Source organism: Amblyomma maculatum, chromosome 1, assembly GCF_055883805.1.
Source record: "Amblyomma maculatum isolate TAMU_Amacu chromosome 1, ASM5588380v1, whole genome shotgun sequence".
NCBI classification, from domain to species: Eukaryota; Metazoa; Arthropoda; class Arachnida; order Ixodida; family Ixodidae; genus Amblyomma; species Amblyomma maculatum.
Genome location: NC_139344.1, coordinates 387,021,314 through 387,035,149, shown reverse-complemented (window position 1 = coordinate 387,035,149; position 13,836 = coordinate 387,021,314). Strand labels below are relative to the sequence as shown.

Sequence of the window (13,836 nt, the reverse complement as noted above, 5' to 3'; positions counted from 1 at the left end):
ACATGCGTGTTATCGTTTAAAGCAAGCTATCGTTTAACGGGACATCTTGAGTTAAAAGCCCTGTTTCTCCGAAAATATGCCGTCGGTGTCGGAATTTCGAGCGGAATATCACAGTGGTGGCTCTGGGAAGGCGTAACTGGCAGACGACATGGCCGAGCAGTCAATGATAGTAGGGTTGTGATACGTAACACGACAACATGACATGGCCGATTTGCCGGCAGCTGCCAACTCAGGCTTTTAAGTTTAAGTGGGAGGGTGAAGGCAATCAAAACCTCCAGACCTTTGCATTAAGACTTAGTTACACAGACACTTTCATGCGGTTTGTTAAGCGTGGCTTTATATTGCAGCCAAACATTGCAATTTATTTTTTTCGGCCAACAACCTGTTGCGTGCAGCCTTCGCATTTACTTGTGCAGCCAAGAAGGGTCTTGCTCTCTGTTTCTTTTTTACGCTCAAAAATGCCGAGATGCCATTTTTGTATCCAGAACTATATTGGCCGCAAAGTCGCATTTTCGCTGTGGCGGTGGCCTAGCCGTGGCCACACCGCTCTTACATCCCATCTGGCGAGCTACATCAGTGGTGTAGCACTAATGACTAATGGCTAACTAGTCACTAACCAATGTTAATTAATGACTAACTAGTCACAAACCAGCACTAATGACTAACAAGTCACTAACTAGTGCTAATTAGTCATTGGTCATGATTAAATAGTCATGAATAAGGACAATGACTGGCTAAGGCGTCATCACATGGTGACGTCATCATGACGTAACATCTCGCGTGTCTAATACCCAAAAAGACGTCATAATGATCTCACATTCGGTCATGGCGTCACAATTGGTCATGACGTCATTAGGAGATTCACGCATTACGAAGTTGACCCCGCCGGGCGTCCGATCCAGGCGTCCGTGCAGCGCCATTCATTTGAGGCTTCCTCGAACGCCGCACCACACAGCATATAGAAGCAGGCATCAGGCGCAGTATCTGTCACAATTCTCCGATGACACCTTAACCGAGTATTAAGGAAAATGAGGAATGTGGGAGTTAAAATAGGGAGATAGAAGCCTGTAGTCGCCGCGCAATAGACGGTTTCGCCTCATCGCTCTTTAGTGGTCTAAAGGGCCCCATATAGCAGACCAATCAGCTTACTGTCTGTTACGTATGAGGTATTGACTAAAGTAATCGCTAATAGAATCAGCACAACCTTAGACTGCAATCAACCAAAGGATCAAGCAGGGTTTCGGAAACGGTACTCTACTATCGATCATATCCATACCATCAATCAGGTGATAGAAAAATGCTCGGAATATAACCAGCCATTATACATAGCATTCATTGATTACGAAAAAGCATTTAAGTCAGTTGAAACCTCGGCGGTGATGCAGGCATTGCGAAATCAGGGTGTAGACGAGCCGTACGTGAAAGTGCTGGAAGATATATATAGTGGCTGCACAGCAACTATAGTTCTGCATAAAGGAAGTAACAAAATTCCCATAAAGAAAGGTGTTAGGCAAGGAGACACAATCTCCCCAGTACTATTCACAGCTTCTTTAGAGGAAGTATTCAGAGACTTGGAATGGGAGCAGTTAGGGATAAGGGTAGATGGAGAATACCTCAGTACTCTGCGATTTGCTGATGACATTGCCTTGCTAAGCAACTCGGGGGATGAACTGCAAATAATGATTGATGACCTAGACAGAAAAAGTAGAAAGGTAGGCTTGAAAATCAATATGCAGAAGACTAAGGTAATGTTCAACAGCCTCGGGAAGGAACAGCAGTTTACATTAAGTAGCCAAATACTGGAAGTAGTAGGCGAATATGTCTACTTAGGACAGGTAGTAACCGCAGATCCGGACCATGAAAAGGAAATAACAAGAAGAATAAGATTGGGATGGAGCGCATTTGGCAAGCACTCGCAGATTATGACTAGCAGCTTACGGGTATCGCTCAAGAGGAAAGTATACAACAGTTGCATCTTGCCTGTACTCACCTGTGGGGCTGAAACGTGGAGGCTAACCAAGAGAGTTCTACTTAAGTTGAGGACAACCTAGAGGGCTATGGAAGGAAAAATGGTAGGGGTAACATTAAGAGATAGAAAGCGTGCAGAGTGGGTCAGAGAAATAACTCAAGTTACCGACATTCTAGTGGAAATTAAGAAGAAGAAATGGACATGGGGAGGACATGTTGTTCGAAGAGAGGATACCCGATGGTTGCTGAGGGTAACAAACTGGATTCCAAGGGAAGGAAAGCGTAGTAGGGGGCGGCAGAAAGTCAGGTTGGCGGATGATATTAAGAAGTTCGCAGGGGTCAAGTGGATGCAGTAGCACAGAACCGGGTTAAGTGGAGAAATATGGGAGAGGCCTTTACCCTGCAGTGGGTATAATCAGGCTGATGATGATGATGATGATAGCATACATAAAGCTGTCTCTCATTGCTAAACATTAATGACCACAATAAGCTAAGCCAGTGCCAATTTTTTATTATCACTTTTGTTGTAGCGCGAGATGCGTCGAAATTTGTCTCGAAAGAGTGACCCAAGCGTGATTGCTACCGTGTGGTTGCAGACTTTACACCTACGTTTGGTTGGTTTATAAACAGGTTTTTACGCCGAGTTTAAATTTAACACCGAGAGCCATTCTAAGTTTTTTTGCGGGCGCAAGTTAGTCCAATAAAGAATTCATTTAGGCATGACCCAAGCCTTCTGATTACCCCCTTAGGCATTGTCACCACCACGGGACAAATATCTATATCTGTTAGTCGTTCACATAATGCGGTAGCTTGAGATTTTGCTAAAAAGCGTTTGTGAGGCAATAGGGACCTGAATAAAGAGGTTCATGATTGGTAGAGTTTAAAAATGCATGTAAGCGAACAATCGTCAGCAAGGGGAGTCGCGGACGGGAGCCGTAATCACTTTGGCGTCAGTTCCTTAAAATCGCAGCTTAAGTTCCCCGCCATAATTGTTTTTCAATAAAATCTCGCTACCGGCAATTTTTTTCTAACGGTACGCAGTCATTTTACGGCGATTGCACAAAAATGTACCAAATAAGTTTCATTGATCATTCTTATGCAGCGCTCAGGATGGACCACGTGGCACAAATTACATATAGCATAAACCAGGTCAAATTTTCCACTGAAAGCTGCTATCTAAGCGAGGGATTTTCTAAACACCTAATAAATCGATGTCGACCGTATTTAACGCGAATGCCACTTAAACACATGTGTACCACTGCGGGCACTGCGAAGAGAATGTAATTACAGGACTAGTTGTCAGGTACTGTATATCTTACGCATGGGGGCGTTTTCTTTACAGGGATCCAGCGAAAAATTCCCAGAAGCTGAATAAAAAACCTCATCAGCTCGATAGCGTCCAACGCAGCCCACCTGATACCAGGGGAAGAGGATCGCAAGCAATGGTGGAACTTTCAGCGGGAGCGATTAGCTCACTGGCGGCGCATTTCTTAACAGTGCAAACAATCGCATGTTTCCTGTTAGTGCTGACCGTGAAACAGTACGCTTTATGAAATCCACTGCTTAATACAAATGAGGTAGTGTTCCGATTTTCCTCAATGCCATATAGTAAGGCATTTTTTTTGCTTACGTGTGTTTGTTGCTTGCTATATTACGAGCAAGAACATGAAATTGACCATTTTACTCGTCGCCTCAGCGCCAATGTACGGCGTAATGCTAAAATGAGCATGAAGCTGGGCACTTAGTTCATGACAACTTTGTAAGTTCCTATCAGCTAAAATGTAGTTCGAAGTCTGTTTTTTTTTTGTCTTGTGCATCTCTGTGAGTATTTGATCGGTACAGTATGTCCCCGTTAATGATATTGTGGAAAGTGGTGCGGGTTATGCAGCGTTTAATAGCAATGACCTGCTTTCGTACGCGCAGATATATATTGTTCTTTTTTTTTTAACTCATAATGCATGAATATCATGGGAGTGAACGCGGAATATGGAAAATTTCTGTTTTTATTATCGATTATGCGCATGCATGAAAAGTTGAAGTTTTCTAACTGCACCCCCGCTACTATGTTTCTTCTTTATACATTTGAGAATTACCAAGTACATTTCCGCATTGAAGCTGACACATAAAGATGCTACGAATCCCGGCGATCTGGTAACCATTTAACTGACGTCGACAATAGTTCGACAAAATTGTCACAGCCCTATGGCGACATCTTTCTAATCTCTAAAGCTCTCGAACAGTCATTATGTGGAATATTTCCCGCAATAAATGCAGTTACCTTCCTATCTGGGCTTGTCCACGGCTATGCGTGTACATTCAGGGCCAGCTGTGCCATAGGCATCTCTACTCCAGAAAAGTTCCAGGCAAACAAGGCGCAGCATGCAAAGTAGAAACATTTAAATTCGAAAATAGACAATAAAATGCCGAGCACATGATGCTGTCAGTTTTGTCAGTTTTTTCCTGGCTTGTATACTGCTAAGATATTGAACTGCGAAATTATAATTTTATGAATGAACGAACACATTCGAACACTTTTTCCAGGAAACATAGTTGTGGTTTCAATGAGAACCGTTTGGTACAAAGAGTAGAGACCTGTACCTCCATATTGCAAACTCTTGAATGTAAACCGCACCCTTATAAACAGATGTAGCCGTTGAGGCACTCCAGGTAGTTAAGTTGAGGAAGTTGTACTTTTCAGCTGAAATTTAGATATGAATGAACGGAAGTGCAGATGTTGCTGCACCTAAGAACTTTCATGATTTTCGCTCGCCCGACTGCGACAGAAAACGGAAGCAGTTGTTGTGAAGAGCCCCATTTATTTCTATTTCATCATAGGCAAACATTTCTGCTTCCACCTGGAGAAACTGAAAGCGTAGTACCAGGGAATAAATAGCCAAAGAAGGTTGCAATGAGGGTAGAAAGCGCGAAAAAGACGAGGATATAAGAAGTACACACACGAGCACTGAGAGTGATAACAGGAGGGATAAAGAACGAGAGTGATAAAGAAACACCGTAATCAACTAACCCGTGAAATTCTAGAAGCCGTTCAAATTGCGAGGGTAGATGATTATTGTGTTAGTAGTGCTTCGTGGCTCTAACCGCGAAGGAATTGAGGTTTTTGAACACAAGTCAATCACGCCGCTGTTGTCATACGCAGCCGGAGATATTATGTATCTATGTATACCGGTGTCATTACGTTTTCTTTATTTTTGCAGGACAAGCAATAAAGCATCAGTTAAAAACAGCGCTCGTTTGTGTACTTCTTATCTCCTCGTCTTTTTTGCGCTGTCTACCATCAATGGATTACCAACTTCCCCAAGCATCTGTTTTAGAACGTTGCAAATTATCACAGGCACATTCACATCGGTCCCACTGTTCCTCAGATAATAAGTTTCTTATATGTTCTTTTAGGTCACTTATGTCAGCGAGATTTTTCGTGAGTATCCTACAGAGCCCGGGAAGGATCTCAAAGATGTGTCATAGCGAAAACTTATTATCGAATCTGAAATAAACTCTATAGCTGCATACACATATAAACGAAAGTGGTATCAGAACATTTTACAGCGTCGCTCAACAAGATATAAATGTCGGACCTTATTCTGCAATTTTTACGCGAGAACGAAGTGTTATGGATGATTTACACCCCATGACCTAATAGCAGAGCGAGCTGTCCAGCTTCCACATGGAAGGCATGTAAACAGGGCCGCTATAAAGAGGGTTAAACAACGGTAGGCTGAAAGTACTGTTGGTGGAGGCCCCTATCATTTATTTAAAGCGCTGTTTAGGTCAAAGATCTCCGTAAACTCTGTGCCATCTTAGTTTCGAAATCTTCTTAGGAGGTCTCAAAAAGCACTTCGACATGGTCTTTTCAGTAACTTTGGTACCATTTTTACTTTCAATACTGAGTAAAAATTATTAGTTTACATCTTTTCTTCCTAGACTATCTCTAATTAAGTAACTGAATGTATATCGGCAATAAAACTGCTCCCAAATCTAATTGTGCACGTACATATACGTCACTGGCTGCGTGTATCAATGATAAATCTGTAATGAGAGTGCTGTAATTTCTACCATGCCGTTATCCAGTGGCAAGAAGGAATCATTACTAAAATTAAAAGATGTTTCACAGTTTGCGGGATTTTGTCGAAAAAATATTTAAGTTTCGGTCTCAGTATTATTTATTTGATGCCCTCGCTAGTGATTGAACTTCTGTAATCTAATGCCAGGATCCTCTGCACGTCCCTAATGAGCGGCATCGCTTGGTATCTAGCAGCGAACAGCGAGTAAATTATTGGGAATGTTTTCGTTCATAATTCTCAAGAAATATAGGGTGGGGTGAGACCATACTAGGGCATACAATTATTGATCTCCCACTTTTACAATTTGTTACTGACTATTACTCCATTTGCATGGCCTACTTGTGGTAGCCATGAAAAATAAATTAGGTGCCCCAACCGTTTAAATTTCTCGCGCGGGAACGCTTGGTATTGAGATCCAGGTTCTTTATGTTCAGAGCAGGCTGAAACTAAATGTGTTTGGTCATGCTTTATAAACTTGTTTGAGCGAGATGTTTCTTCTAAATATTGGCATGTATGTATTCGCATGTCTACTAAGGCTGACAGGCTTTGTCCTATTGGGGCCACTTTTCTTTTGACAAACGGTTAGGTGATCGAGGAATAAGAAAATCTTTTGGTCAAGATTCAACGAGATAAAGTTACTTGTGCAGTAATTATACTGCAAGTGCAAGTAAAACAATGGTTTCGAAATCGTCTATGTTAGCAGAAATTTATTTTCATTCACAAAAAACATTTACTTCTTCTCATAGCTGAAACGGCACTGTCGAATCTTCCATTGGTAGGTCTTGTACACTCAATAAAATCTTGAACCTAGTATCTGTGAACAAAAAAAAAAAAAAGAAAACGGAAAATTTCGGTTACAGAAATTAAAATAGATACATTTTTGAAGTATGTTCGCTTAGCGACACAAGTAAATGCCTGCAGCTCGAACTGCGCAAGTGAATTTATATCTTGATGACAACTGTACAGGGCCACCAGAAGGAACATTAGATATTTGTAAAGTCCGATCAAGTCCAGCTGGCGTTCCTCAGCACGGCCTTGCCAAACGTCGTTAGTACGTTCCTTGCGTGAATGCAATAAATGACAATAAACCTGCAGATAAACAATTTACATTTTGCCATATATATATATATATATATAGACTGAACGATTGTCAATTCACTATATATATATTCGTAAAAACTGTAGAAGAGAAAACGTTAAATACAGCATATTTCAACAGAAAAAGAAATAATTATCTAGCATTCTAAATACGCATTCACGTCCGCAATAACCTCATTAACGAAATCGTCGGGTACATTTTACCTACAAAGGTAATAAACATTTAGGAACTTAAAAAAAAAAAAAAAAACGTTTCTCCTCCAGTTATAGTATTACACTTCGAGCACGGAAAAATCCGGTACCCACGCCTCACGACATCCTTTATCTAATTCATGCACAGCAGTATGATAATTTCCTCAATGAGAAGTTTCTGCTTTGGTCGGAGCTGCAATAGGTCCGCGTACTGAGGAGGTGAAGCAACTTTAATTTATTTCTGAATCATAGAATTTTTATCATTTATTTTCGTAGCATAGCACTACTTGAGAGCCATGTGTTCGAAGCCAAGGGCTCTTTTTTTTTTAATTTACTTCCTCTTCGTAATCGTGCTTGACAAGGGCTGCGTGTGCTCTGCACACCTAAATACAAAACCTCTTACAATTGGATTATTCACTTGTCCATGAGAAAAACTTAGTGGGAAAATTACGTGCCTTTCTGGCTTTCTAGATTCGGTGGATGCGTTTTTGAAAAGCCTGGCTGCCTATTCTGTCGAAAAACACCCGCTGCAGTGTTTATTATCTATGAAGACGGCCTTCAGTGGGGGAGTTTAAGTTAGTTTTAATAAAATAAACACATCTTATGCGCGCAATGCGAAATCGTTAGAATCACACCACATTACAAGCATGCAACTCTAACCGCGCTGCTTCTTCGTTTCGCTTTCATTCTTTTTTCGCCAAAAAAAGGGAAGCACCTGGACTTCCCTGACTTAACACTTTAATACTCAGGCTATGTTTTGCAGTAAGAACAGGTTTCAAACGAGTTTCCTCGTTGATATTCACTGTGCAATGTTCGTGTATTCTATTCTATTTTTTTTTCATTGTGTCAAATGAATTTTCCTTTCTTTAGGTGCGGTAAGTATAATGCCTTTTGGCTCCTGTATTGGCCTTATTTATTACGTCACCGCGGTAAAACTGTAAGGCCACCTGGCGACTACATATTTGGTCACAAAATGCCATGAATGTTCGAGAGCTACAATATTTCACAAAGCGGGATTACCTGGTGGAGTGGTCATTAGCCGGCTGGGTATTTACGAGACAAAAACACCAGAAGTCGAACTCATCCACACGTCCTCACTACGACATCCTTTATGACACAAGTCAATTTGGCACATTAAACCCCATAAAGCTATAAATGACCACCCCTCAGGGAATTTTATGACACATAATGAGGAATACTGTGGCATGCTACGTAGCCGTCCTTTTTATTGCGCGATTTGTTCTCGAACACTGTCGTAATTATAAGAGCCTGTGGTTTACCGATTTCAGATTCCTCAGTACACTTTCAAAATACTCGCGGTTAAAGAAATTTCAGTGAACCTTAAGTTTGGGCTGTAGAGTTTATATCATAAATGAATAAAAAATTGAAATTTTAGGAAAGCTCCATCAAAGCAAGAATATGTGGAAGTTTTCCCTCTTTATTATCTTTTGTATTAGTGTGTAACTGTTTCATTTGATTGGCGGCTTTATGCTTCATACTTATAATTCATAAAATTCAAGTTATTTTATTGCAATTCAAACTCCACCTTATTTTTGAAGTTCCTTTTAAATGGCCTACTTACCGGTGATGATAAATGATGTCGGCATGAACTCCTAACCAATCCGTGTCTTCAAACTGAGAAGAGAACAAAATTCATTGTAGATGTAGATATTTGGCATACTTGCAGAATGAAACTGGAAACTAATAAGAGAAGTCTGTCCTGTTTTTCATATTTGTGTTGATTTGTCATACTTCTGATGTTTGTCTTGAAGATTGGTGTAGTGTGATTATTAGCGAAGTAGGCGCTAAACCCCTTTCACCCACTGTTTATCATTCAAAAGCCTAATCTGGCAAGTGTAACAGCTCTCGCAGCCACACATAGTACGATAATTATTACCATAGGTGGAAAAACAAAACGACATAGATTTGTTCAAGGCATGAAAAGGAAAGGATATGACTGTAATGCATTGACGTATAGTTTTCTCCATCAATTTCATAACATTTCGCTTAGGAGATGAAATAAGAGTTTACGGCTACTTACCCGGCCTTGGAACCAGCTATGACAGTGGTGGGAAGTTCAGGCAGACCCACTGGAACTGCGACTTCAGCAGGCTTTGTGCTTTCAACTTTAGTGATAGTCGTGCCGGCCACGGCAGGGCCCACGTCCGTAGGAACGACTGTGTGGCTAACCTTGGTATCTGTTTCATGGGTGCCTAAACCACCATCAGGAAGTACGACTGACCCTCCGGAAGTGTGACCATAAGTAGCGGTTGCCGTTCCGAATGGTCCTGGATGAACGAACGGACCATACGTTTGACCGTAAGGACCATGGTGGCCGAAGGGGCTGCCATAGCCGAATGATCCCCAAGGACTCAAACTGCTACCATAAATTCCAGGGAAACCAAAGGTGCTGCTATAAGGACCAAAGTTTCCAAAAGGTCCCAATCCACTTCCATAAAGTCCTGAGTAGCCATACGTGCCGAAGGGTCCTAGCCTACTACCAAACAGCCCTGAGTAACCAACTGTGCTGCCATAAGGGCCCAAATGTCCAAATGGGCCGTATCCACTTCCATAGAAACCTGCGTAACCAAAAGGACCTAGCCTGCTGCCATATAACCCAGAGTAGCCAATAGCGTTTCCGTAAGGACCAAAGGGTCCAAATGGGCCGAAACCATTACCGTAGAAGCCTAGGTGATGCCCAAAAGCGTTCAGTGGGCCTCCAAGGCCACTTAATGCTCCAAATGTACCTGGGTAGCCGCTGTACAAGCCTGAGAGTCCACCCAAGCCTGGATAACCTCCGTAAAGAGCTGAAATTGGTCCGAGAGCACCATAGCGTCCGTAAAGCCCTGAGAGTCCTGGGTAACCACCAAGAAGGCCTAGTCGGCCTCCAAGGGCTCCCAAAAGACCTGGGTAACCCCCGTAGAAACTGGAGAGACCTCCGAAACCAGGGTAGCCTCCAAGAAGACCAGAAAGGGTGCTGTAACCTGGATAACCTCCGTAAAGAGATCCGAGGGCGCCATAGCGTCCGTAAAGCCCAGCGACTCCCGGGTACCCACTGTAGAGGCTTGAGAGACCTTCAAGGCCAGAGTAGCCTCCAAGAAGGCCAGACAGGATTCCGGAGCCTGGATAACCTCCGTAAAGAGATCCGAAGGCCCCATAGCGTCCGTAAAGTCCAGCGACTCCCGGGTACCCACTGTAGAGGCTTGAGAGACCTCCAAGGCCAGAGTAGCCTCCAAGAAGGCCAGACAGAATTCCGGAACCTGGATAACCTCCATAAAGAGATCCGAGGGCACCATAGCGTCCGTATAGCCCAGCGAGTCCTGAGTAACCACTAAGAAGGCCAAGTCGCCCTCCAAGGCCGCTCAGAATGCTTGGGTACGCCCCGTATAAGCTTGAGAGACCTGCCAAGCCAGGGTAGCTTCCAAGAAGACCAGACAAGGTGCGGTAACCTGGGTAACCGCCATAAAGAGCTGATAGAGGTCCGAAGGCGCCATACCGTCCGTAAAGCCCTGAGAGTCCTGGATAACCACCAAGAAGGCCTAGTCTACCTCCAAGTGCGCCCAAAAGACCTGAGTATCCACCATACAAGCTTGAGAGACCTCCCAAGGCAGGGTAGCCTCCAAGAAGACCTGACAGGGTTCCGTAACCTGGATAACCTCCGTAAAGAGAAGAAAGTGGTCCGAAGGCACCGTAGCGTCCGTAAAGACTTGAGAGTCCTGGGTAACTACCGAGAAGGCCTAGTCTCCCTCCTAGTGCACCCAAAAGACCTGGGTATCCTCCGTAGAAATTAGAGAGTCCTCCCAAGCCAGGATAGCCTCCAAGAAGACCCGACAGGGTTCCGTAACCTGGATAACCCCCGTAAAGAGAAGAAAGTGATCCGAAGGCACCATAGTGCCCGTAAAGCCCTGAAAGTCCTGGGTAACCGCCAAGAAGACCTAGTCGCCCTCCAAGCGCACCCAAGAGACCTGGGTATCCTCCGTAGAAACTCGAGAGGCCTCCCAGGCCAGGATAGCCACCAAGAAGGCCTGACAAGGTGCTGTAACCTGGATAACCACCATAAAGAGCTGAGAGAGATCCGAAGCTGCCATAGCGTCCATATGGCCCAGCGAGTCCCGGGTAACTACCGTACAAGCTTGAGAGACCTCCAAGGCCAGGGTAGCCTCCGTAAAGAGATGAAAGAGATCTGAGGGCACCATAGCGGCTATAAAGACCAGCGAGGCCTGGGTAACCACTAAGAAGGCCTAGTCGCCCTTGAAGACCACTCAAAACGCCTGGGTATGCCCCATACAAGCTTGAGAGTCCTCCCAAGCCTGGGTAGCCTCCGAGAAGACCAGACAGGCTTCCGTATCCTGGGTATCGTCCGTGAAGCCCAGAGAGTCCTGGATATCCGGTCAAAAGCCCAGCAAGTGAACCTGGGTAACCTAAAGCGCCTAATACTCCTCCGTATCCCCACGGACTGGAAAGCCCTAGACCTGAGGCATGACCAAAGTAACCACTGTAACCTGGATACCCTCCATATAAGCCGGTGAGACCGTAGCCTGGATAACCTGTCAACCAGCTAGGGTATCCCCCATACAGGCCTGATAGACTGCTTGCACCATAGTAACTCCCATATGGCCCGTATGGTCCAAGCAGGCTTCTAAAGTAGCTTCCGGGGTAGCCTGGATATCCAGGGAAACCACCGTAGGTACCCCATGCACCGAAGCCACCAGGATATCCAGTAAAACCTGGGAACCTTCCATAAAACCCAGAGCCAGGGAAGTATCCATTAGGGAAGCCATATGCTCCCCATGGAGTTGCAATTGATCCATGCGAGATTCCTCCGACCACGCTGGAGCCTGCGGTTCCCTCATGGGTGACTGTTTCTACAACTGCAGGGCCAGCAGTGCCTTCGGTGACGGTGGTAGTTGTGACTTTACCAGGAGTGACCGCTGTGACAGTAGCCGAAGGCTCTGTCAAAGTGAGACTGACGTGTTCCTGTGCCTGCCCTAGCGCAGCACCCCTCGCCGATAAGGCTGCAAGAAAGCAGAAGTTGACATCAGTTGCAGTTAATATACTGCTATCGTAACATGTGTCTGGTGAAAAGTAACGCTTGCTAAGCGCTCCACTAGCTGTACTTTTCATGAAGTAAAGAAGTCAACGTAGAGATTCTTTACATTATAATGCAATTATCTTTTCTAAACTTCTTGCAAACACTGAACAGGATTTGTCACCAATGCCTAAAGGAAATAGCGCGTTCCTTTCGGTTGCAGATGTTTTGTGCAAGGTGTAGCACTTACCAGAGCATACAACGCAGAAGATGATGGCCAAAGCCTTCCCGCCCATGGTGGAAAAGCCCGCTTCACCTCTTCTTAAAGGGAAAGTTGGCGAGCGGCTCTGGTTTCAGCAGATCATGAGCCCTCATATATATACTCCTCCAATCCTCATTCCCAGCAGACAATTGAACCAGCACGAAAAAAAAATGACTTCTATTGTTCATGTTTATTTTGAAATAGATTCAGTCTCTTGCAATCACCGTCAAAGCTGTTTAGCTTAAATTTGTGAATCTACAATAGACTGCAGCTTACAACGTTAATATTGTAAACAGGAGTAGTTTCTTTTTCCATTTGTATTCTATTTGATCTCAGGGGTTCGGTACCTGCAAAAATATTAAACAGAACAAAAGGTTTCATTGGAGTCTTAAAACAAAAAAAAAAATATCCATAAAGTGACGAGAGAAGCGTTCTGCATTACATCGCCTTCTTTTTCATTATTTTCTTCAAGCAGCCGCTTGTGCCGACGTTAGTGCACTGTTCGTAGCCATAAAAATTCCCCTTTATTTGTCACTTGACCAAAATGCAGAGCAGATTTTTTGGATCTCAGCGTACATATGGCGAAGAGCTAGCAATAGTTTTATGAACCTTCTTTCTGTGCTTTCAAAACTCTCAGCTCGATTGCCCACAATGGGTATTGTGAGAACTGATGTTTCGCTGATATCTCGATTTCTGGAATAGAAAGTATTTTATAAGGACAGTACTCAAGACTCTTTTTCTTCTCTTGGACGCGGTAAAGCGATAACTATAATATTATCGTAATAACTAGTAACGGACCAACTGCCGGTTTATTTCGACCATGCAAAGGGGGTTGTTATGCTTTTATGTTAGCCTTTCTGAATCCGTAATGTGCGATTTTTACCAACTCTGCTAGACCACAATCCCAAAGACGTTTTCCAGTCTTGGTGCGTACGTTGAAAGAACGGCGTCGATTTTCAATGGCTTACATAGAGTTACATTTGCAAGCGACATTTTTTCTTCCACATGAATATACGTTAGTTTAAAACGGCAAGCCAATGGATTCAGCGACTCCACTTTAACTTAGAGGGAAGGCAGGTATTCGGTGAAAATATAGTAATATGAACCTCTTACAGGTGTGAAGATAATGGCTGTGCACACCCTTTAATTTCTGAACAATCCCGTGTTAGCACAAATCGATATAAAACCAACGTAAAGCAAGCACTTTT

At 43.6% G+C, this 13,836-nt stretch overlaps 1 protein-coding gene across 1 annotated transcript; it reads right to left on the bottom strand.

The window, feature by feature from the left end:
- Positions 1–6,726: 6,726 nt before the first annotated feature.
- Positions 6,727–12,771, bottom strand: LOC146208460 (uncharacterized). The gene is made up of 4 exons (XM_084593873.1): positions 12,617–12,771; positions 9,379–12,352; positions 8,920–8,972; positions 6,727–6,861 (listed from the first exon to the last, which is right to left on the bottom strand). The coding sequence occupies exons 1-3, from the start codon at positions 12,660–12,662 to the stop codon at positions 8,951–8,953; spliced, it is 3,042 nt and encodes a 1,013-aa protein (XP_084449999.1). The 5' UTR covers positions 12,663–12,771; the 3' UTR covers positions 6,727–6,861; positions 8,920–8,950.
- Between the last annotated feature and the right edge of the window lie 1,065 nt (positions 12,772–13,836).

Coding starts and splice junctions, on each gene's coding strand:
- LOC146208460 (XM_084593873.1), bottom strand. CDS start 12,662: ATGGGCGGGAAGGCTTTGGCCATCATCTTCTGCGTTGTATGCTCTG. Junction 12,353..12,616: donor CTTCTGCGTTGTATGCTCTG/GTAAGTGCTACA, acceptor GCTTTCTTGCAG/CCTTATCGGCGAGGGGTGCT. Junction 8,973..9,378: donor ATAGCTGGTTCCAAGGCCGG/GTAAGTAGCCGT, acceptor TTCTCTTCTCAG/TTTGAAGACACGGATTGGTT.